Source organism: Sardina pilchardus, chromosome 17, assembly GCF_963854185.1.
Source record: "Sardina pilchardus chromosome 17, fSarPil1.1, whole genome shotgun sequence".
Lineage (NCBI taxonomy): Eukaryota > Metazoa > Chordata > Actinopteri > Clupeiformes > Clupeidae > Sardina > Sardina pilchardus.
The window spans coordinates 8,603,902-8,628,718 of record NC_085010.1 but is presented as its reverse complement, the minus strand read 5'-3'; the positions used below and the strand labels follow the sequence as shown (position 1 = coordinate 8,628,718).

The window sequence follows — 24,817 nt, the reverse complement described above, 5'->3', positions numbered from 1 at the left end:
ATAACTCAAAGGCGATGGGGTCAGGTCATGCTAATATAAGTAAGGAAATGTCTCACCATAAGGTTATGGCAGCTGTTTAACTTACATTGTGCAGTTTGAAGTAAAGCCCGCACGCGTTGCAGACGGGATCCCCGTTGGCGTTTCTCCGCCACAGCGTCGTAGTGGTCGTTTGACAGTTCGCGCATGAGGTCCCTGCTCTTCGGGCGGCAGACTGTAGATAGAAAGATAGATAGATAGACAGAGAGAGAGAGAGAGAGAGAAACAGAGAGAGAGAGAGAGAGAGAGAGAGAGCGGTCAATCACTGCGCCATACCAAACCGCATCAAATCACCTATATGATTTTTCCCTGAACATTATCATGCAGGCAGTTTATCATATATCCCACCCTGACTTCCTCACCCTCTCTCCTTTCCTCTCCCCCAGACTGGGAAGTCTGAAATGAAGTTCAAGAAAGACATTCCATAACAGAGCTGCTTTGACGCAGTGCTCTAGCTATATATAGTTCAGTGCGCCCATGCCCTCTCTAACGTAAACATTTACAAAATACACATGAAAGCAGGGGCTTAAAACTCGACCATTAGCCGTGCTGAAATTTGCCCGTTAAAATGTCTAAGTGCGGATCTAACAGTACCTTAGTGTCTAGTCTCAGAGTGCAGGCGTGTTTAAATATCAACCTGACAGTTTATTGAATTTAACCCGCACCCCGTTTTCATTCACGTTTCTAATGGCTTAGAAAATGGTTTAGGCCTCAACCACCACCACCACCCCTCCACCCCCATTTCTTTCTCTTTCTATCTGTCTTTCTCCCTCTCTATCTTTCTTCCCAAATAACACAAGATAATCAAAACAATTAAGATTTAATTCAACACGTGCAACACCCTTTCCTTTTAACAACTAACACATTTTCTCAATATTTGTGTGTTATATCATCCATAGCAAAAAAATAAAATAATAATATGACAATCCAATTAGAAAAATGTGAAGAACTCATAGGCAAAGCAAACGCGGGAGATGAAAGTGTGTGAGATGAGGGGAAATGGGACTCGGAGGCGAGTGTGTTTCAAAGAGCAGTAATAAAAACTGCATTAAAAGGCGATAACGGTGAAGATTAGTCTGACGAACTGACAGGTGCGACAAATAGGTTGCCTATTATTTCTGTGGCGACACCCACAGAATGGCAATTAGCTAACTGAGGTGTGCGTGTGTGTGTGTGTGTGTGTGTGTGTGTGTGTGTGTGTGTCTCTGACGTTATAATCTATGAAGTAATCGATGGGCGCTATGGCTTCAGGGCACTACTATAAACAATGAAAGCGGTGAGACTCTCTCTCTCTCTCTCTCTCTCTCTCTCTCTCTCTCTCTCTCTCTCTCTCTCTCTCTCTCTCTCTGTGTGTGCTGGGCTAGTCTAGTGCCCAGCTGATAACTTATTGCTCTAGTTCGGAAAATAACCACTAACAATCCCGTGCACTAAATTTAGCCTATCATATTTAATTTACATAATTCCCACTACTTTGCAATTGTGCATTACCTCAACATACTGAGATGTTCATATTTCTATACGAACTGGTTATGTTTTAACTAGCCTTCTCTCTCTCCCTCCCTCCCTCTCTTCTTCCACTACACGGGCTGAGGTGATTCCCTGAGCTGTGTAAAGAACAATCTCTAGTCGTGACTCCTGCATGCCCTCCACAACACAAGAGCGCGCGTTCCCTTCACTCGGTTGCGTTCTCCCGCGCGCGCGCTGCCTTCACATGTTTAGGCTGAGGGAAGCGCGCGATGTTGTGAAAAACGACTTATCAGCGCCGGTCAGATATCCGGCAGCTTTTTCCTGGGAAGTCGGGTTTTCACATTAGAGAGAGAGAGAGAGACAGAGAGAGAGAGAGAGAGAGAGAGAGAGAGAGAGAGAGAGAGAGAGAGAGAAAAGGACAGAGAGAGAGAGTTGAACCGCCTGCCAAAATAGCAGCGCAGTGACCGTTTCCATGCCTAGAGTTTCCCCTTTCTACTGTTTGAGAAGACGAGAGAGAGAACGTGCATGCGCGTGCTTTTGGGCTTTTAGTGTGTGTGTGTGTGTGTGTGTGTGTGTGTGTGTGTGTGTGTGTGTGTGTGTGTGTGTGTGTGTGTGTGCGTGCGTGTGTGTGTGTGTGTGTGTGTGTGGGGTTTTCCCTCCGAGGGTCTGGGCACCTCACGCAACCGTCACGGGAAGAATGTACTTCATCTTACACACACGAGGCTAACTTCAAAGTGCCTTTAAGGGGTGGGGGAAAGGGCCATTGCGCAATGACAATGTGTATGTTGACATATTTAACAAATAAAATATGTCTGCAATTATGCCATCAACGAATTGCGTCATGCGTTACTTGTGCGGCCATGTGTGCTGTTTGCCATTCATTTTATGCGTTAGTTTTGTGTTGTGTATTTTTAACATGCTACTTCATGTCTAAATAATAATAATAATAATAATAATAATAATAATAAACAGGTGGAAAAGATTGCAGAATATAAAACAAAAATATGTTATGAATGACAGCTTTGGTACAAATAATATTATTAATAATAATAATAATTAATCATGTGATCACTGCAGTATCTAAAAGAAATGAGACCTGCACTTGGCGAGTCAGTTTCCTGCAGCTAACACTTCTTCCTGGGTAGAAAAAGACAGAGAGACGGAAGCGTCATCAATGCAGTGTGCTCGTGTTCACATACCAGCCTCCTCTTGGGTTTGATCAGGGGCCTATTCTGCCCGTTCATCTTGTGATAGAGGCCGCAGGCGTTACACAAATAGTGCCCGGTGCCGTCCCGTCGCCACAGCGGTGTGGAAGTGGCTCCGCAGTTAACGCACTCTCTACCTTCTGGAGAAATCAAAAGACAACACACGGACGCTTTGTAGAAACCTGGTTGCTTTTAAAGGTATCCTTCCCACAATAAAGAAAACACACACATACTGCGCACACACACACTCATACTGCACACACACACACACACACACACACACACACACACACACACACACACACACACACACATACACACACACACACACATACACACACACACACACACACACTGCACACACACACACACACACAGACACATGCACACACACACACACACACACACACACACACACACACACACACACACACACACACACACACACACACACACACACACACACACCTTTCAAAGGGATCACACACCTGCGTTTTAAATTCATATAATAATATCTGCGATAGTTAAGCATTCTGGCAAGATTTAATTATTAGGAATACAAATATACTCTGCATCCCATGGTTGGGCCTGCATCTCTTAACGGTATGTAAACATCACCAGTTGAATAATAATGTTGTTATTATTATTAATAATAATAATTCTAGTAATAATAACAATTGTGCTCTATAGTGGCAAATACTGTCAAGCAAAAAAAAGATTACACTGATTATCGCAATACATTTGCCGACAAAGTGTCATTATGCTACTGATTCACGATATAGGCTATGCTTGTTGCAAGTAATCTCTTCATCATGGCCACAAATGTCATCATTTAAAAGCATAACATGGCAATCAAGATTATTTCAGTAACACGTTATTTTTATACTGAAATTGTTGTCTTTGCACAAAGAATCTCCCATTTCCCATGGCGCTATTCAGTGCAGTATTTCATGTAATATCGTAATAAATGTTCTTCTTTTAATTTAATCAGTTATTTTAGCTATCAACATCTAAACATAAGAATGAATGGATTTTGTTACATATGTTTCATTTTATGTATTGTTTTTAAAATATTGTTTTCTTAATGTTTTGTGGTGCCTGAAATGTCTGGCTGAACTGAGTTGCTGCGTTTTGCGGCAGGTCTCAGGCTACCCCGGTGAACTGACACTGAGGCCGGGTGAACTCATCCGGCGAACCGGCCAGCCTCGTTATCCCACGCAGCCACCCAGAATCTATCGACGGTAAAAAAAAAAAAAAACTGCGCTGAGGAGGCGTTCAGAGTGGCGCAGAGTCTGCACACATCCGCACTTCCTCCGTGACCTCACACAGACATGCGTCACCCCTGTGGCAGCAGCGGCAGCAGCTCGGATGTGCCAGACGGAGCTGTGTCGACTCGAGTCGAGTCGAGTCGAGAGCAATTAAAGGCTCTTTTTTAACAGGCAAAGATGACTGCGCGTCCAAACCTTTGACAAATATATCGAGGCCTGTGTGGTCTTACCTATAATGTTGTGGACAGACCAGTTTTGAGTCGTGTTTAAATCGCACAAAAACATTATTTGCCAAATAGCCTTGCAAAAGAAAGACAAGGAAAAGGTAGAGTGGAAAAAAGATAAAAATATAGAGGGCGAAAAAAGAAAGAAAAAGAAAGATCACGACGAGTGAAGGACTAACGCCCCCCTCCCCTATTCTCTATTGCTGATGCGAGATTTACAAATGCGCAGTGGTATTTCATAAAGTGTTTTATTTTTTTTGCTGGCATATGATGCACAATGCCACAGACACTAATCTTATTAAAGACAAGCTGGTTCGGCTGCAGTGACGTAATGACCTTTTGAAATAATTACGGTGTTTTGATAACATTCCGCCACGGCCGTGACCCTGCCACGGCTCGAGCTAGTTCGTTATTCCTCGCGATCCCGGGCGCATCCGGACTCTATCGGTGGTTCTGGCGCTGAATAAACAATGCAACTGTCGCGTGCAGCAGTCTGAAAATAATTGGATTAGCTTAAACATATAAACGCGCGAGAGACTGCCACGGACTGAGCGCCAGTGATAGAACTCGCGCTGAGAAAAATAGTTTTGTTAAAAAAAAAGGGGGGAGCCCCCATTTCAGTCGGGCTTAGAGCATCGAGTGCTCATCCGCGAAGATCTGTGGCTGTTTAATAATTTACTGGACTTAATTCCTCTTTGGAGAGCACGAGAACATTAAGTACAATGTGATCAAATGCTCTTAAAATTAAAATGGCATTGTGTCCTTGCGCGAATGCGAGAGATGAGCAAAATCTGTGCGCATTCAGAGCAGGGATTTCTGACTGAAATAATTGGTCTACAATAGCAGGACAGTCCTGTATCTATCGACTTGATGTAAAATAAACTGTAAAACTCATCTTACGATTTGTTACATGTTGAGCACTCTTGAATAACATTTCAGATGGCGGAAATATATTCCACCTCCTTCTCATTGTTGGTGGGTGAACTCTACCATATCACTGACCCATCGCCTCTGCTCTTGGTGATATTTATAATTGGCTATAGGTTACATTGGGTGACTATGCGTTGCCTGTCTTATCTGGCCCGTCCTATCAATGCCCTGGTTGTGACTGAATGTGAAAGCTGCAGCCAGCGAGAGTTGTTCTGGCAGCCCTTATTGTGGTTTTTAAGTCTGAGGCCGAGGCCTCTCTGGCTGCACTGATTATAGGCCAACATGGGATGTTCTTTGTGCTAAGAACGACCAGAGTGTAAGGATATATGGCTGAGGTGTTTCGCCGTACAAAGAATATAACATTTATCAGGGTTATTAAAACTCAACCTTTGTTAACGAGTTACTGTTTTTTTTCCAACACAGCTCACAGTAAGGATAAATTTATTAGAAGTGAAATAAAGCGCACGCCTACCTGAACATGACCTTGTTTTTGGTCTTGTTTTGGAACCATAACTAGAAGTAGACCCACCTATGAGGCTACTGGGTGGGAAGAGGCCTGGGCCGTAATCGGACACATAGGATGGGTAAGTGGCGATGGGGTGATGATGGGCGGAAGAGCCACCCGCTCCGATTGATGCCATGCTTCGACTATGGGACTCCAGTTTCATGCTCTCGGCCAGGGACACTTGGTACTTAATGCATTCTTTATCCTCCGGGCGCACAGACCCGCCTGAGCCCGTGGAGATGCCGGGGTCCGGGGACACGTCTTTGGGAGGAGTCGGGGGGAAGGTAAAGAGGTGCGGACTGGAGTGCCCTCCGGACAGGGAGGAGGACGAGGCCGGGGGGTAGACTGGCAGGCCCCCGGGGGAACCATGGTGCAGCGAGGTCTTGGGGAAAGGGCTCAAGTTCCACGGCGAAGAGCTGTGATGAGGGCCGATGCCTTTGCTGCCATCGAGCCAGGGCAGAGATCCGTGGAGTAAGGACGGGCGACATACCTGACTACCTGTGAACACAAAGCAAGAAGGGGGGAAAAACTTAATAAGACAAGCCTGTGTAGCGGGTGTCTGTGCAACACACTCAACTAATGGTTTTCGACGTGATGACAGGACGAGGTGAGGGCCTACGTGTGCGGCTCGCATTTAAGAAGTTACTGAGCTCTGATAATATCTAGATGGCCTTCGAGCTGCATGCGTTTGCAGCCCTGACCGCGTTTTTGTCTAGCAAATATAAGCATAATGTTGGCTTTGCCTTTCACGTTTAGCAAACGCAAAAGCTGGACTAACTTGTTCTCAATTTGAAGGAAGACACCGCGAATATGTAAAAACGTGCAGTTAAACCCTCCAACAAAGCATTTGCATGTCTATACGGTTGTTTCGCGTCCCAGACTAACAGAAAGTTCAGATTATTGCACACTTAATAGACAATGTCACGCTGACTTTCGATTCTATTCACAAACAACAAGGTTCAACCCGGCTGAAGTACCGAAACTTACACCATTGTATGGTGCAGCTTTTTTTTTTTTCTACAGTAATATGTCAGGAATAGGCTACAGACAGCGTTCGCCGGACCCATACAGCTAAACCGTGATGTGTGTCGACGGTATTCATGCAGTACACACAACACTACGACAAATAATACGTGCACTCGCCCTACTGATCGAGTCGTCGACTGGTATGGAGACCGAAACCTCAATCCTACACTAGCCTACACCCCTGGGTGCACGTCGTTTTAACAGTAAGGTGATGGCACAAGGAAGCCTCCTCAAAGAAACAAGGTCATGATTCACTATGGTTGAGGAAGTCATTTCACTAAAATCCGGCATTTAGCTCTTTCGCACTCTTTTTTATTTATAACAAAATATATAATATAATATTTCATTTGTTACAAAGATGCTGTAAGTTGGTGCTTTACGTAAATTAGTCACGGCGCAGAGATTAAATATGTATTCGGTTAACTCTGTTGTATGTCAAGCCTGCCTAGCTCTCCGAAAGTCTGCTCAGTAAAAGGATTTATAACATGAAGGCCTACATTTATAAAACTTTCAGATAATCACACGACTGTATTTTACCATGCAAGGGTTCGCAAATAAATAAAACGTCTTCAATAGTATAGTATTCGTATACAACTCCCCAGTGCGTAAATCAGATGAACCCAGATAATAATAAAAAAAGAATTGTGAAAGCATTCTCTGAGAGCGACATAAAATTATTTACTGAAGGCAAAATGACACTAGAAGGTTTCGAAACCCACCAAAGAGATGAGTGTAACGCAATAGTTTCAAAAACGCTGCGGGTTTTCAAATGAATTTCTGATATGAGCGAATCAGGTATGACTATTGAAAGGTTACTTTCAACACAGCCACAGTCAATATAGGTGCTTTTTGACAGCATCTAAATTGGCTACAATTGAGCGAATATTTCACGACTAAAAACAGAACATTTTATAGAGCTCACATGCACACACACACGGGCACACTGCTGTGTTTAAACGTCTAAAACACATGGAAGTCAGACAAATGGAAAGTAAAAGCAGGACTTACTGTGTGGCGGCGGTGGATATCTCTGCACGGCCCGCACCGAGTTCCCGTAGTACGACGAAACGTGATTGGGCTGTCCATCGATATTAAACAGTACATCCACATCTTCAGCGAGGGGATACTGCGACGGGTCCACGTAAGAGTGGCCGAGGCCTGGGTGGTGGGAGTCGGGATGCTGCCCGTTAATTACCGCCGGGTGGTGATGGCTCATCCATCGGGGTTGGTCCGCGCTTACTTCCATCGCTTTTTTTCTTAACAAACGTTCATACACACTGGAGAGGACCGAAACGACACAAGGAAAGAAAAAATATATCTGTCCCAAAAAAGTCCTGCTTCGTTAAATCCAAAGGTGTCCGTTGATAGGCGATATACCTTCGATCACCTGGAATTTAATAAAACACAAACATTTACAGTCCGATCCGTCGACCTCTGTCACACACTTGGTATGTTTACATTAAGAAGAAATATCAAAAGCTCTATTAAGGCGCACCAGTTGATGCAATGAATAAACGTGGATGTTGGGATTTGACGTACATTTAAGAAAAATATCGCTGATACCGATAGTCGTCATGAAAGTCCAAGGTTCATATCCAGTTCCGCTAAAAGTTCCTCAACTTTTCCCACTTTACAAACTTCCAAAATTGTTCAGGCGACTCAACAAGTACCCGGTGTGTTTACAGTGTCGCTCGGCCGTGGGTATGGATGCCTTCTCTGCACACTGAGTTGCACCGAACTTTAACTCGCAGATCAAATCTCTGTTTATGCGCAGGAGCGGCAACCCCTCTCCCCTACTCTCTCGCTCTCTCTCTATACTTCCCTCCCTCCCTCTCGCTCTCTCTCTCTCTCTTTCTCTCTCAGTCACTCTGAACTCTCTCCGTCCCGGCAGTGCAGTTCTCTCCCTCCCTCTCTCGCTCTCTGTCTCTCTCTCTCTCTGGCTCTGTGTTTTTTTACAGTGAAGGCATTCTTTCAGGATGGCGCCAGTCAGCTCAGTGTTCGTAGACAGCTGTGGCGCGACGCAACTTAAGGAGGGTCTGCCGGTGTCATCAGCGAGGGGAGGGGCCTGTGTGGCCGCCCGGCATAATTGAATAAAGTGGGCCAGCGAAAGATGACCAGGAACTGCAGCCCAGATCTCTCTCTCCCCCTCTCTCTCTCTCTCTCTCTCTCTCTCTCTCTCTCTCTCTCTCTCTCTCTCTCTCTCTGGAACACACTCCCGGAAACTTTGTTAGATTTAATACTTTTTGCTGACTATGTATCAAGAAATTAAAAATATGAAATGTTTTCAACTAAAAAGAGAGACCTAATAAAATGATCAACACAGACTAAAATAACACTACATTATAACTCTGTGATGATATCAAATAAAAGAGTCGCCTAATGGAGTATTAGTTCAAAGCTGTCTAAATCAACCAGTCGCTGCACATGCCAAAATGCATAAATGTAAACTTCATGCAATACGTTATCTGAAATAGGAGATCTAAAACTTTAATGAGTATTGTTATAGTGTATATTATAGTGTGTGTGTGTGTGTGTGTGTGTGTGTGTGTGTGTGTGTGTGTGTGTGTGTGTGTGTGTGTGTGTGTGTGTGTGTGTGTGTGTGTGTGTGTGTGTGTGTGTGTGTGTGTGTGCGTGTGGCTTGCGTTTTCGTAAAATTGTGACAGTGCGTCCTCTCGTGGTCGGTGACAAACGCGTTGTTATTGCGACTTAAAAGCAGTTGCTCAAAATGGGTCTGCTTCTCATTCGATGGATACACCACACACACATAGCCTACACTCTCTCTCTCTCTCTCTTAATAGTCGGCACGGTTGTGCACGGAGCCTACGGTGTTCGACTCGCGAGTAGTCCGGTTGAACAGAGCTTTTCGTATACCCTCTATAGTTGACCGAAGGGAGCTGAGGAACAAACGGACGCCGAACTCATGATTCATTTAAGAGACTCCGCACATGTAACATGATGCGGTCCCTCGGCTGTGCATTAGTGGCGTGCTTGGTGCGCGCTCCCGAGAGGAGGATATGATAGTGACCTTTGATATCTAATTAAAACGGGTTTCCCCTGGACAGGTCACGGAGTTCCACCCGTGTGCCCCTGTCAGGTGGGCACATTGCCGTGTGTTCTCCACCATTATTCCGCTTCAGTGCGCCATAATGGGGAGGGAAGGGGGGGGGCGCTTGGCCCATTGGGTGGTATTTTGGCTGGCCCGTCCCCTAAGATTGACAATATGTAATTGAGGAACGGGGGGTGTGAGGGGGGGGGGGGGGGCTTTGATGCTATGCAATGTACTAGGATGGCCAGCCTTGGCGACGCCAATGAACGTGACGTCACCAGAGGAGTAAACAAGGAAGAAATTATATTTTCCCCTGTGTGTAGGCTATGTGTGTGTTTGTTGGTGTGTGTGTGTGTGTGTGTGTGTGTGTGTGTGTGTGTGTGTGTGTGTGTGTGTGTTTTTAAATGTTAGTGCAATACTGAACACCAATGTATGTTCTTGCTGCATCAAAACCATCTATGACACTGGTCTGGAAAAAAGCGATTTTTTTCAGAGCAGGTAGACAGACTGCCTCCAACAGCCGTGATGTCCTCCTCAAGGTACCACTAAGGTCAAAGGATATGTGATGGCCATGCAAGGATACAAACGCTATAAATAGCCCCGATATATAATAAGTTCGGAGAGGAACAGCTATGTAGGGTGCACGGATTTCCACAACGTTAGCTATACACATGAGGCTGTCTGTTTGCTCGAAGGGGTCTAACCATGGTAGATATCTGCATGTTTAATGTCGGTTCAGAGATATGGAGCATTGTGTGTATACGAAAACGGACTTTTGCTGACTTGGCGTAACGTTGCAACTATGTTTCCCTCCTCCGAATCACGCCGAAAGGCACTCCTGCCTCTCTCGCTCGCCTGCTCGAGCGAACCGGAGGACTGAACTTGGATGGAAAAATGGTTGGCTACTGGCTCGAGCCGAACAATCCCGCCGTCATTGTCGCGCTGTCAACGGACGCGTGTAATTATCCGAAGGAACGTATTGTGCGTTATTATCCCGAGAGTATGCGTATGAGGTGCTCCTAGGCAACACACAACGCAAAATGTAAACCCCCGATTATGTTTTTTTTTGTTGTTGTTTGTTTCTTGACTGGGAGTTTGAAGGCTTAGCCTACAGTCGGAGACGTGGAAGCTGTCCCGCGCACAGCCGAGTCCCCCGGTGCAGAGTCAGGAGTTTGTGTAACGTGAGCTTATTCCTCCGGCGCAGCAACCGAACGGCTCTGCTTCAAGTGCTGTCATTTATAATCCTCCCCTCTGTCACAACAGCCTGCTCTGAAGGGGGTAGAGCATACACTCAAACACACACATATATATATATATATATATATATATATATATATATATATATATATACACACAAACATTAAAAGGTTTAACTTAAAAAATAAAAATAACCAATATTCAATCAAGATTTTAACGCATCAAACTGTGCCGATACAACGAATGTATCCTGCGTTTACGTAGGCTGATAATGTTGGCTACTATATTGTTGTTGTTGTTTTTTTTTTAAGTGACATTACAAGCAGGCCTGTTGGTTATAGCGGATGCCTAGCCATCGTACACCGTTTGTTATTGAACTATTGGTAGTAATGGCAATAGGCCTGCAGACGTTCTGAAACAAAAATAAATGAGGGCCTGAGCCAGTCACAACTCAATAACGCAGCCAGGCGGGTGTACACTGGTGGCGATTACATTGAGGTTGGAGATTACGCAGATAGTATGTGAATGATTCTGTCAGACAAGCTAGATTAAAATCAGGAAACATCACTTTTTTTCTCACCACGAGCAGCATACTGGCGCTTTATTTTAATGCACCCTGCGTCAGATGCAATTTTAGATAACACCGTTTACCTTCCTTTGAACACATGGAAATGCGCGACATATTTAGCAATTAATAAAACGCCGAATAATAATATTAATAACTGCAATAATAATGATGATAATAATAATAATAATAACTGCAATAATAATAATAATAATAATAATAATTGCATGTGATTACAGTTAGCTTATCTCTTTCTAGCTTATTTCTCCTTGTCATCTTGGCTTGGTGATGAAAACTGGCGGTCGCCCAACTTGCATAATTATTTATACCAAACAAAGATAAGCCGTAGTCTAAAGCAGGCAGGCGTGACGCTTCAACCCCGCTACTGAAGACGAGAGGGAGAGGGAGAGAGAGAGAGAGAGAGAGAGCGAGAGAGAGAGACCTCCTGTATCAACGGTCCGGGAGGCCGAGGCTGCCGCAGCTCTTAGTTTGCCCTGTGACGGGCTCGTGGGTTTACGGTGTGATTCCGCCGACCCAGGTAAAGCTGTCCAAACAGCGCAAGCGGCCCGGGGCCAGGGTGAAGCGGAGGGCACGGCCTCGGGCAAAACCGCTCCACGAGCCTCAGCCTGGCCCCGGACCACCACCGGAATACATTACTGTGATCTAGACGGGGGAGCCGAGATGAAGAGGGAGAAAGCAAGAAAAAAGAAAGAACGATATAAAGAAAGACCTAAAGAAAGAAAGAGAGGAAAGGAAATAACACGAGAAAGGAAGAGAGAAGAGAGCAAGTGAAGAATGAATGACAAAGTGGGGAACAACATGAAGAGAAAGAGAGAGACAGCGAAAGAAAGGAGGCGTGAAAATGAAAGAGGGCGCGAGCGATTGTGAGGTTGCAAAAGAAAAAAAAACTCCAACCATCTTAAGTATGTCACAAGAACCCCATCTCTAGCCATCTGAAAATGACAAAGACTAGTGAATGATGTTTAATGATAAAATCTTATCAATCGCACACAATTAAAAACATTGCTACACTGTACGCCACCGCACGTGTGTTTATCGATGTGGTGTGTTGTGGTCGGTAGGCTACTGAAAAAATAATATATCTGTGTCAAATGAAAATATAGACCAGGATAACTGCACTGATAAAATAGCATAATTTGAAAACATTTTTCTGCAATATTTTCAAAGCCATAATTTCAATAAAATATACAATAATATATCTATAACAAAGATATTTTTTTAAATTGTCGTTCAGGCTGCACTCAACCTCAAATGGGCATATAAGAGGAAAGAATCGTGCGTTTCAATTTTAAGTCAAAATAATTCTTGGTATTGTTACAAATATGATTCAGAGAAAAGTGAGTAATGAGGTTATTAAAAACAAAACAAAAAAACCTTTTCAAGAACAGAAGTCTTTCCCTGTCGCGTCATCCGTGAGAACCATCTTAGATTCTTAGAACATTGTCGAGGGCGTCAAATAGATCATAATGAGAGCATGAATTCTTCCAGGTTTCTTAGAATGATTGACACCGAAAAGGCCGACTCGCTTTTGAGTAGTCGAGGACAGGTTTTGTTATATGTCACCTAACGAGAGAAAAAGAGAACGGATGCACAGACGCGAGGTCAGCCATAACACCAGGGACAGACAGAAAGAGATGCAGGGTGTCCACGAGGCCATACGACTTTATTATCCTTTCGCCATTACGTCAGCCCATTATTGGCTTGGATTGGAGAGAAGGGATACTGGTTTAGCCTAAATATTTTGGCCATTTCTCCACGCATTACAGCACGGCGGGGAACCTATTGTGCCACTTTTGACAGTCAACTCCAAATAGATGACGCAACGGTTTATAGTTCGGCCCGACATCGCTTTCTGATCAGCTCCAATAAATAAACAAACAAAAGCAGGACGTATTTGTATTCAACCTCATACCTTAAGCGTGCATGTGTGTCTCTCTGAGTGTGTGGTTGATTGTGTGTGAACCCCTGCTTCTTTCTCGCATAGACAAGACATGATTTTGAGATGCTACAGGGGCCGATTTCACCGTCATTTAAGATCGTTCAGGCCGCTGATTATTTCAGAGGCCTGGCTTCGCTATCTCCAGAAACAGCTGCACTGCGCGCACTCAGGCGAAATCAAGGGAGCACGGTGCGACTTCGCCTCTGTTCCCGGTCCCAGCGTGTACCGGGAAAACAAACGACAGGGAGCCCCCCTGTCAATGGCGCTCTGTGAGACTGCTTTAATTTCATGTCTTCTTTTCCAACGTGCTGGTGGAGCAGGTTTTTCAAATCAGCTCTCTCTCTCTCTCTCGCTCGCTCTCTCTCTCTCTCACACACACACACACACGCACGCACGCGCACGCACACACACACACACACACACACACACACACACACACACACACACAATCTCTCTCTCTCTCTCTCTCTCTCTCTCTCTCTCTCTCTCTCTCTCTCTCTCTCTCTCTCTCTCGCACACACACACACACACAGACGGAAAACGCAGCTTCAGCAGAGCGGGCTGCTTTTCCGACCCATTGCTGGGCTAATCAGCTGGATTTCACGGGTTAGGGGAGGCAGGCTCGCTCACTTGCAGGTGGTAATAGATCATTAAAATCCTTCATCTTTCCCCCGTTTTCAGAAGGGGAGGAAATTGACAGTTAAAATACAGCCATGAATAGCCTGCCTCGTCGCTTATGGAGAACGCAGCCGGTGCAAGAGGCGAGAGCAGTCAGTGTGCGCGATTTCAAATGAATCGGCACAGGCTGGCCAAATTGAACAGACATGAGACCATTAATGTTTTTAAACGATGCCCGTGTACATGTCACAAAAACGGCGAGCCAAGACAACGTCACGGAGCACGTCTTCACCAAACGCACGAAAAATATTTCATTTTATTTTATTCTATTTTTTTAAATCAGAAAAAGAAAAACAAACGCGTTCTTAAAATTGTTTCAAACATATCGATATTACCAGCAGACGACTCACACGCGAGAAAGACTGTGGTTTGTAAGCGTTGTCTGCGTGGAACAGTCAGGAGAATCAGTGCGAGATTGTGTCTACTCTTAAATCAAATGCATCCAGCGCCACACGGAAACAACATAACATTTCCAACGGCACTAATTCCATACCCGCACACCGAGAAATGTCATGGCCACAACCATCCATGCGACTCGTTACCGGGTGTGTTTTTTTCTCTCATCGACAGAAAAAAATGTGTGGAGGAAGAGGTAAATATTTACTGACCTGTTCAGCGGAGACCGGCGATTGGATTTGTTGTCGTTTTAATTGTTATGCTTTTTTTCTGATCACTTGCAGATGCGCGAGAGAGAGCTGACACACAGATCGAACCGCCGATGGCATTTAGAGAGCGTGCAACGAGGGGAAAAACCTGGGCTCGAGCTGCTACCCCCCACCCCCACCCCCTACACACACCCCTCAGCGCACACACATATACACAACACACACACAGACCAACCAACGCATTCACTTACCGTACTTACTGTATGTTACAGCCGAGCTCTTCCGGGTCGATGCTGGGTGCTGAGGGAAAAAAACACTTAACCTGCCCTCGAGCGAACACAGACACACGCGCGCACGCATACACACACCCGGAACGTGCAGTATTAACACATAACGAGGTCAGAGAGAGAAAGAGTCTGAGAGAGAGAGAGAGAGAGAGAGGGTGTGTGTGTGAGTGAGAGGAAGAGAGAGAGACGGGCCGCGGGCAGATCACGAGCAGGTACAACTACATAGGGTCGCGCGACATTATTCCAGCACCGTTATGCGGACTTTCTTCATGGCACCACGCTTTCCCGGAACGGCTTCCCCGCGCCAATTATACAAATTAATTTATTGCAACAATTTATGGCCAGATGAGACTCTCAAATATGAAATGGTATCTGAACGATCGTTCTGTGGAGGACATGTGGCGACGAAGACAACGCAAACGCACGCACGCACGCACGCACAGACGCGCGCGCACACACACAAACACACACACACACACACACACACACACACACACACACACACACACACACACACACATATATGCTGGTGAGGAATAGTTGTGGTTCGTGTATATCCTTACTTGTTGAGGACATACCCACCCGCTGTGCGTAATAGTTGTGGTTTAAAATTGACAGCCAAGTCAACAAAGCAGTAGACTTTGATTGCAAGATAGTAATATATGTTTTGTTTGTGCAGTGGTTGCTTGATATCGCTTGTAGTAGCCTATGGTGTATATTCTGTTGTTTAAAGATTTGTTATTATTATTATTCCTGGATATTCTTAGTGTTCAATATTTTGATTCGTTCTCATTTATACACTGACGTCAGATTTTACGATACCATTTAGGCCTGATTATTATTTTAGTTTTTATTTTGATTTTAGAAATTAAATAACGTCGTATTCAGTCAAGGACCTATTCCTTGATTATGTTGATGTCAGATAAGAATTATTTCAATTGTGGACCACTGTACTGTAATTCGAACTAAAACAATATCCTATCCATATATTGGGTAAGGCTAGCCTAGGTATTGAACGTGTTTATTATTCCTTGTGCCAAATATTTCCGAAAGAGCGCGTAATTCACGGCCTATTCTCGGTCCAAACCATTCTGCATCTCTAGAGGAATTTGCGACGGACAGAGAAAGGGCCTTATTGAGGCAGTGACCCGCTTTACCGGTCCGTAACATAACAAAGCGCGCTCATGAGCATTTATAATGAATAATACGCCTTGCGTTGTGGGGCTGTGATGATCACTGCATTACAGAGGAGCGGCCTCCTATCACACTGCCAACACGCCCAGCTATCGACGAGAGCGTCTTCTTTCTCCCTTCCAGACAGACATGGGGGGAGAGAGGGAGAGAGAGAGAGAGAGAGTGAGAGTGAGAGAGAGAGAGAGGGAGAGGGAGAGGGAGAGGGAGAGGGAGAGAGGGATGAAAGATCAAGGGAAGAAGGAAAAGACAGGGAATTGTGCTGACATTACAGAGTGTGGTAGCCTATCTCTCACGTTGCGCCCCAAACTCAGAGGGAGCGTAAACCGATCACACCAATATCTATCTTTGGAGGAGAAATTCAATTAAGGCAATAAATTAAAGATAATTGGCTCAAACATCCCTATAAACTTACGGAAGCAGCGAGCCAAAATGTGTCTTTTAAATAAATGAATAATTCAATGTTTCCAGGGCAACAACAGCTCTCATTTATAGAATTAGTATTTCCGTTTTTCTAATAGAATTAGGCAAAACCCCATCCTGATGAGAATCGTTTAATCAGCTCGTTGAGACGTAAATAAAGTGCTTATTGGGGAAAATAAATGCCGTTGTAATTTTTAATGTTAAATTGTCACTAATATGCGTCGATGATGAATGCGCATACTGATGTCTCTGATAGAATGCGCACAAAGGTGACACCATATCATATTCCACAGATAATTATGACATATTGTGATTGCAATACAAATATTAATAACGCCTGTAAAAGTAAAAATCTGTTGGAATTAATTCATTTTGATTCGTCTCGGATAAACCATTAGATTTGACAGCATTAAATTAAATTAAATTTCCCCTTTCTCTCCTTATCAATTATTTGTGAGCGTTCAAGGAGATTTGTGATATAGGCTAGCTAGACGATCAAGGTAGCCCATAGTAGCCAAGGATAGCCTAACTAAGACACCTTTTGTACCATCATCTTTTCCAATTACAGTTATTTGAATGTTTTTGGACAATGCATTCTCCTTGTAGTTTATGGCCTATCTTAAATAGGCATATGGCCTACACTTGATTATTGTTATTATTGAGCCGTGATTTTCTAATAGGCTGAAATGTGGATCTGGTGGAGAGTCATTTCTGATAAGGCTTGCAGGCTTATAGGTCGTCGAAAGAGAAAAGAGGACAAGTCCGCATGCACCTCACTCAGCGCGTCTCTCCCTCTCTCTCCCTCCTCTCGAGCGAACGTTCTGCGGTTGCCATGAAATCGCGTGATTAATGTCGGAATTGACGTGAGCTGTCGCGTGACAGCGCGAGCTTACAACAGCCAAGTGTAAACCTTGGGCTTGATACAAGTACACAGTTGTGTTTATTCAACTAATTTATTTATTTCTGCTTCTTGATATTTATAACTCTCAATCTTATCGGTTGATAGAGTGAGGGATTATGATCTCACGTCCATAAACCGATTAATTTTGCCACCAGAAAACGCAGTGGCCTGTTTAAACATTGGCAGCCTTATATGCCGCTCACGTTAATTGTTGGTCTGGATCCTGAGTTCGCTTTCATATGCTCTTCGGCGTGGTAATTTATCGCGTTTTCGCCATCTTCTCGCGTTATCGGCACACGTTGATCTTTCTCCAATTAGTCACCAGATTGTTTTATTGTTGTCATTATTGGGGGGCCTGGAAAAAAGAGATCAAACCCAACCTCAGGATCAGTCAGCACCCACCCTAAACCAAGCCAAAAGCCCAACACACATTAAAATCTAATGTCTCACATTCTATAGCCTATATTTGGCTAAATTGCTTCGTTAAAAATAATGTTCCTTTCTCGCTTTAGCAGAAGTAGATAATCGGTTGGACTATATGACCTTCCATACGCACAAACAGCTTAAATCTTTCGCTGTTAGGAATGTTTGTCTCTCCATTTCTCCATTTCCTCCCTCTATCTCGCTTTTTCTTTTTTGTGCGTCCGTGTGTTTTATTATTGCCTGGCTGTGTGTTCCCAGCGTAAGCTGGTGTCTGTGTGTGTGTGTCTGTGTGTGTGTGTGTGTGTGTGTGTGTGTGTGTGTGTGTGTGTGTGTGTGTGTGTGTGTGTGTTTTCTTTCCCCTTTTTTTACGGCGGCTTCTTCCTCCGATTTGATTTTAAAATATTAGGCCGAGGTGGGGAGAATTATAAACGACTGCTCGCTTATCTGCCCGCCTCACAGATCCGGGATCACAGAGGCTGATTAAGAAAGGAGTCGCAGCCCGCGCTAGAGTCATAATGACGGCGAATAATGAATCCTTATCTCCGCCGCACAGATTATCTGCCTTTCACCGCGCCATGTTTTGTTACATGGGATAATTTATTGCATCTCTAATACATCACAATGAATCTGATGGTGGGGAGTGATGGCCAATGTTGTGAGAGAGAGGGGGGGCTTTTTTTTTATCCTAGGGCAGTGAAATGCCTTTACGATTTTTAATTGGTAAAATATAAGGGGGGGGGGGGGGGGGGGGGGTTAGGAGGGGGTATTGAGGGACGGAAGGAGGGAGGGGGGTGTATCTGATATATATAAAAAAATAAAAACGCCGAGGTAATCTTGCCTTCTAGTGTTCCGCTGCCATACTGGTCTATAATTAGTGTGTCAATTTCAACCTGGAATTAACAAGATCGACCCGCCATCGCCGCGTGCGCGTGCGTGCTAGTGGAGGCAGGCGCGAGATCCTAATTTCGCATGATTTATTTTTCACCACGAGGAGATAATTAATCATAAATACCGAACACAGAGCGGGGAGGACGAGATAACAAAATATTTGCATCTAAAAAGATTCGATGGAGCTAATTCGCTTTCACCCATATCCCCCCCACCCCCAACAAACCAGCCCCCTCCAAACCAAACCGTCACTGCAAACCTCCAAGATTTTTAATTTTCCATGATTAATCTTTAGCGAAATATCATTAATCATGAAGTTGGAGGGAGAGGGAGGATGTGTATTATAGAGAAAGGGAGAGAGGAAGAGAGAGGGAGAGAGAGAAAGAGAGGGGGAGAGAGCCAGTTGCGGATCAGTAAAGATGCTGGACTCGGTTCCCTGGCTGCTGCCCAGCTCGCCAACCCGGGGAAGAGGCTTTGTGGAGTGGGGTGGGGGTGTCGGGTAGGAGGAGGCTGGGTGGGTACCTGTACTAACGAACGGCAGCAATTACACATATCATTATGATAAGAATATCGTGATATTGTGATACTGCAATAGCCTCGGCCTACGAGATAACGGATAGAACATTAGATAAAACATGTAAGCGAGATTTTTATCGACCCCCGAAATCATGGTATTACCATAAAGTTCCACCTTTATCAACGCCAATTAATCCTAAATAATAATAATAATAATAATAATAATAATAATAATAATAATAATAATAACAATAATAATAACAATAATAATTCAATGGGCTTTATTGTTGCATGTGTAAAATTAACCTACATAGTGTTGTAGGACACTGTCGCTTATGCACCTAGAGATAATTTCACCAACATATTCCATGCAAAAACATGTATTATTATTATTATTATTATTATTATTATTAATAATACTACTACTACTAATAACTATATTAATATTATTATTAATAATAATAATAATAATAATAATAGTGGATTATTTGAGAATTCTTGTGTAGCCCATGTACAGTCCCATTCATTACAATACTCTTTGGGCTTTTCTTGCCCTTTTTCCGGATGTGCTCTCCGATCCGTCAGTTTGCAATGTTCTGGCACCACCACCGAGATTCTATCATTTCTATTTGTCCGCCATCCATCTTTTCTACCAAGGGAGGGAACAGAGACAGAGAGAGAGAGAGAGAGAGAGAGAGAGAGAGAGAGAGAGAGAGAGAGAGAGAGAGAGAGAGAGAGAGAGAGAGAGAGAGAGAGAGAGAGAGAGAGAGAGAGAGAGAGAGAGAGAGAGAGAGAGAGAGAGATTATTTGGTTCAGAGAGACTCTAGGCCCTAACAGACTGCGGTGGCTAGCTTGCTGCATGTGTCAAGTGTTTTGGGAAAACGAATTGACGTTTATCATTGCATATTACCCGGCCCGCGTTATCACTAAGCAGCATTCTGCAAAGATGGCAGAGATGATTTTTATGCACCCCCTCCCCTCCTCCTCCTCCTATTTTTGTTTGTTGGGAGCCGAAGAGGGGGGCTATGTACGGACACACGGGAGGAGAGATAGATGAAGAGATAGTGACGAGTAGATTGGCTAATGAAATGGAAGACAGGGGAGCAGGAGACAAATACCCGTCAGCCTGTTCAGGGGGCTCTCTAGAGACTCGCGCGCACAATGGCTGGGGCGTTTATCTGCTCCAGAACGTGCTCATCCCGCGCTAACGAGCCGTTTATTAAAAGCACCCATCGCTTAACCCCTCCGCAAAATGGCTTTCTGATCACTCGGCCCCCCACATCGAGAGAGAGAGAGAGAGAGAGAGGGGGGGAGGGAGATGGAGGAAGGGAGGGAGGGAGAGAGGGAGAGAGGGAGGGAGAGGATGAGGGAGCAGGAATCACCTGTAGGCGCTGGCAGTCAAAACAATAGTCTAGTACGTCACAGTCTAGAAGGCCTACAGGCTCAGGAGCGGGTTTAGTAGCCCACTTATCTGTCATCTGCCCAGAACACCATATAGGGTTTAAGGTAGACACCAGCTAGCTGATATAAGGTATTATTCCAATATGTCTGAATCTATTGTGCCTGACATCTCCATAACGGCAAAATATTTCGCTCTCTCTCTCCATCTTAGACTGTCTGCTTTAAAAGTTCTCCTTTTCCCTCAGCCGAGGAATTCGTTTAAGCATTATTAGGGGGCTCTTTAAGCAGCTTAGTCAATGGCTGTTTGTGAGGATTCTTAGAGCCTTGAAAGAAAAGCGGGGAGAAAATGGAGTCTGCCTGCCTAGCCTGCCCGCCTGCCTTGCGGTCCGGACTTGATTTTCAATGCAATCTCTGGAACAAATAGCGAACATTTAACGTTTACACCCTGCCTGGCGACGAGCTGGCTGGGCCGGCTCGAGCGAGTCGGGCTAAAATGACCGTTGGAGCCTTTGGAGAGCGCGAGCCCCCGGCTATCGGGTTCTCCAGATCCCCCCGCGCGCACGCGGCTTCGATTTCAGGCCGGGCTTGTCCGCGTTCTGCTTTGCTGCCGCGCGCCTTTAAATGAGTGTCAAAGAGGCAAATATCAAATAGCAGCGGGTCAAGCCAATTTGAAGAAGTTTTTTTCTCCCTCTCCCTCTCTCTCTCTCTCTCTCTCTCTCTCTCTCTCTCCTGACTAGCCCCCTCCCTCTTTTTCTCAATCCTACACCGGCCCCGAGAGTGAGCTTGTGCTCTCCGAATTAGACTAGACAAACACCAGAACTGAGACTTCTTGTTGATGACTGGAGGGGCACCCAGTCTTGGGGTGCGGTGCGGAGACTCCATTATTCTGATCTGCTCTGCAGTCGGCAGAGGTCTAACACAATCTACCATCAGATTATTAAAAAGATAATTACCCGCACTAGCAGACAGGCAAACGAGGTTTCAAAAAAAACATGGACATATTTACAGGTCATAGGCTATACATTTTGTAAAAGTTGAACAAATAAAACCCATTCATAAAAGGTCAACGAATAAGGCTTAATTAAGGAACAGTCTTGCCACAAAGAGATGAGTCTATGCGGTGACAAATAACCTAATCTATCTCCAGTATAATCCAGATTGGGGTCCCTTATTTAGAAAACTATGCATTTACTAATCTGCGTAATTGAAATATCTCTGGCCTTGTGAGTATGTCAAGGCCAATCCTGTAAAATAACGGATTTTGAAAGAGGGACGCACCCTTCCTCGCGGTATTCTGAAGCACCAATTCATTATCAGTGTTATAAAAATATAAAATAGTCAGAGGCACCTTTGGCAGTAAATATATGCTGCGTTTCAAAATACAATTTTGTCGAAGAGAAAAAAAAGGCGTGCGGTTTGTGAGTTGGGTTTTGATTGACACCCCGTCCCTAGGATCATGCTTTAATCCGTGCCTCTCTCCAGCCTTTTCAGAACTCATTTCTCTGCGCGAGATGGGGACTCTGATGGTTGCCTGGGAGACGGCGATAGTGCTAAGCCATTTCCATGTCTGCGCGCGGAGGCCGTTATTCCGCGTGCATAGCCCATTTGCAACAGAGGTCGTCACAAAGTCATCCCCAACACCGCGCGCATTTATGATGACACTTTTCTCTCCTCTCACGCCCCCCCTCCTCCTCCTCCTCTCTTGATGAAAACTAGTGCGCGCGCGAACACAACATCAGCATCTGATGACGTTCCCTCGCTCGCGCAGGAAGGATGAACTGCCCTTTCTGATCAAAGGAACCACTGTGCGCTCGCGGCTGGGCTCGTGTAGGTGCCTTTATGCCCCCCTCCCCCATACACCCACACACACACCTCTATAGCGCGAGGAAAGAAATGCCTTCACTTTCAATCAAAATACTGCAGAGAGCGCGCTCCATTCTGACATTTTATATCGCTGATCTATGTGGCCTTTTTGAGAGAATAATGCATATTGCATGATTCCAAGGCATGCCGGGAAATTGAATAGGCTCAGGCGCCGTCGCGAGCTCCACGGTGTCATGCGACAAAAAAAAGCCCGATAATGCAGCTCGTGCCAGGGCGGAGGTGTTTACCTGTGGTGTTGGGTTGCGCGCGATAATTAAGCTTATTTATTTACCCCGGCCTCGGGAGAGGAGACCCTTCTACACTCCCCACCCCCCCCTCCCCTTGTCCCTCAGCACGAGCAAACCCTCGCCCGTCAGGTCACTCAACGAGTGAGTCAGTCAGTGAGCGACTCTCGCGTTCAATCCCCTTCCAAACCGGCTAGCCGCACCAAGAGGAACGGAGATCCCCGCGACCGATCAAGCAAGAGTCGCTGATTGAAGGTTACAAAGACATAAGTCACACACTCTCTCCTCTCTGTTTCACTCACGCGCCAATGTCAATTTACAGTGCGCGCGCACGACACAAGCAAAAAAAACAAAAAAAAAACAATCACACACCACTCTGCGCAGTTACTCCTGTTTGTTTTTTACTTTTTTAATAACAGCAAAATAAACTTTTTTTTTTTGATGTGAGGCAAAGAGGGGGGTTTGAATAGCACGCGAGTCGTCAAAGGCAGATATAGCCGCCATTAAGCGCCCGTAGTTAAATAATAACCTATCTCCACGCGGCACCTTTTTCCACTACGTCTCCATCGCCTCGAAACCTGCTTACATGAGCGCCACGTACCGTAGTTCTCAGTTTAAGGCCATTGATTAGACTGTTCAAACATTACGCGAGTGCCTTCTAATTGCAAGATGACGCTCGAGGTGGTGGAGAGAAAAGGGGAAAGAGGAAAAAAAGGCGCGAAAATAAATAAATATAGTCATTAAAAATGTATTTTAATTTCGCCCCGGCGCCGCCGTCGCGTCATGTTTCTAATTGCTTTTGAAGTCTGTCGTTTCAAAACAATTGATAAAGGAGAGCGCCCGCGCCCGCGTTACCGGGAGATAAGCACGAGGTGCGGCGTGTACAGTAGCACTCGTAGCCTCAGATAATAAGCGCCGTCAAGCACTCACGGGGGAAATAGCTCACAAAATTACTAAAAAGACACGTGTTCAAGAACAGAGGTGCCATCTTAGTGTTTTCCCCTTTTTCTTTTTCTTCTCTTAATTCAAGCTCGGGGCATCTCCTAAAAATCTACGTTTGGCTGATAACTCGGCCTGTGGACGCAAAACTTTCTTTGAAAAGCGAGAGAGATTGTGGGGCTTTTTCCGTGCGCACATCTGCATTCCCAGATAATTCAAGGGGCAAAATAACATTTGAATACAATTTATCATTTTTTAAAATATTCAATAGTTTCCCTCACACACACAATGCCTTAGAGTTTCTCGTTTCAGCTCCAATCTTGAGATGAAAAACTTTTGTAGCCGTCAACAGCGCAGCCTACTCTCTTTCACTCAATAGCCGCGGCCTACCCAAGAAGAAAGCGCACGGGTGAACGAGAGCCTTGGCTTGATTATACCGGAGCATTGTAACACCGGGCCTGCGTGACCTGCCGCACTCCAAAGCACAATAGAAGACAAAAGAAATCACCTATTAATCCATTAACGGCTTATCAAAGCACCCCTCCTATCAGAGCCTGCTTAAAAAAGAACACAGGAGACGACCTATTGCACTGTTTTATACTCGTCAGCCAATTCTGCACTTTTCTTGTCTTTCTTCGATACATCAAACATGACAGTAGTTTAACTAAGGGGGGGAAGGACACGTGAAGATGATCTGAAATAGACGAAATCCATGCAGGCCCTAGATGACTGTTCATAATCCCCGATCCAATGTGGGCAGTAGGCAAGTACAGGCACGGGAAGTGACTGTATATTTTGACAAAAGCAGCCTCAACATCTCATTCCTGCATGCTTATTAACTCAGACATAACTAATGGCTCAGATGTGGACGCCATAAAGACCTCGGAGTGTATAGAATAGTCTATTATGAATTTCATAGCCCGGCAGGGGGCGTGCGGCCTTTTGAAAGAGTTTGATTTTAATGTAGCTATTAATGTCCGCATCCACGAGCCGCCACGGTTTCCCGCGTATGGATGCCGGCGCGCGCA

At 44.9% G+C, this 24,817-nt stretch overlaps 1 protein-coding gene across 5 annotated transcripts in view; it reads right to left on the bottom strand.

Annotated features, from left to right (window-relative positions):
* Positions 1–14,858, bottom strand: part of gata3 (GATA binding protein 3) — a 20,158-nt gene extending 5,300 nt beyond the window's left edge. Inside the window, exons 1-5 of one of the 5 annotated variants that reach the window (XM_062518491.1) lie at positions 14,716–14,858; positions 7,670–8,048; positions 5,603–6,133; positions 2,703–2,848; positions 86–211 (exon numbers count right to left, since the gene is read on the bottom strand). In XM_062518491.1, the coding sequence (XP_062374475.1) occupies positions 86–211; positions 2,703–2,848; positions 5,603–6,133; positions 7,670–7,907 (1,041 nt within the window). In that variant the 5' untranslated portion in view covers positions 7,908–8,048; positions 14,716–14,858. Of the gene's footprint in view, positions 1–85; positions 212–2,599; positions 2,641–2,702; positions 2,849–5,602; positions 6,134–7,669; positions 8,049–8,200; positions 8,851–14,715 lie in introns of those variants that run through there. The other 4 variants (XM_062518493.1, XM_062518495.1, XM_062518492.1 and 1 more) reach the window with 4 other exon arrangements.
* Between the last annotated feature and the right edge of the window lie 9,959 nt (positions 14,859–24,817).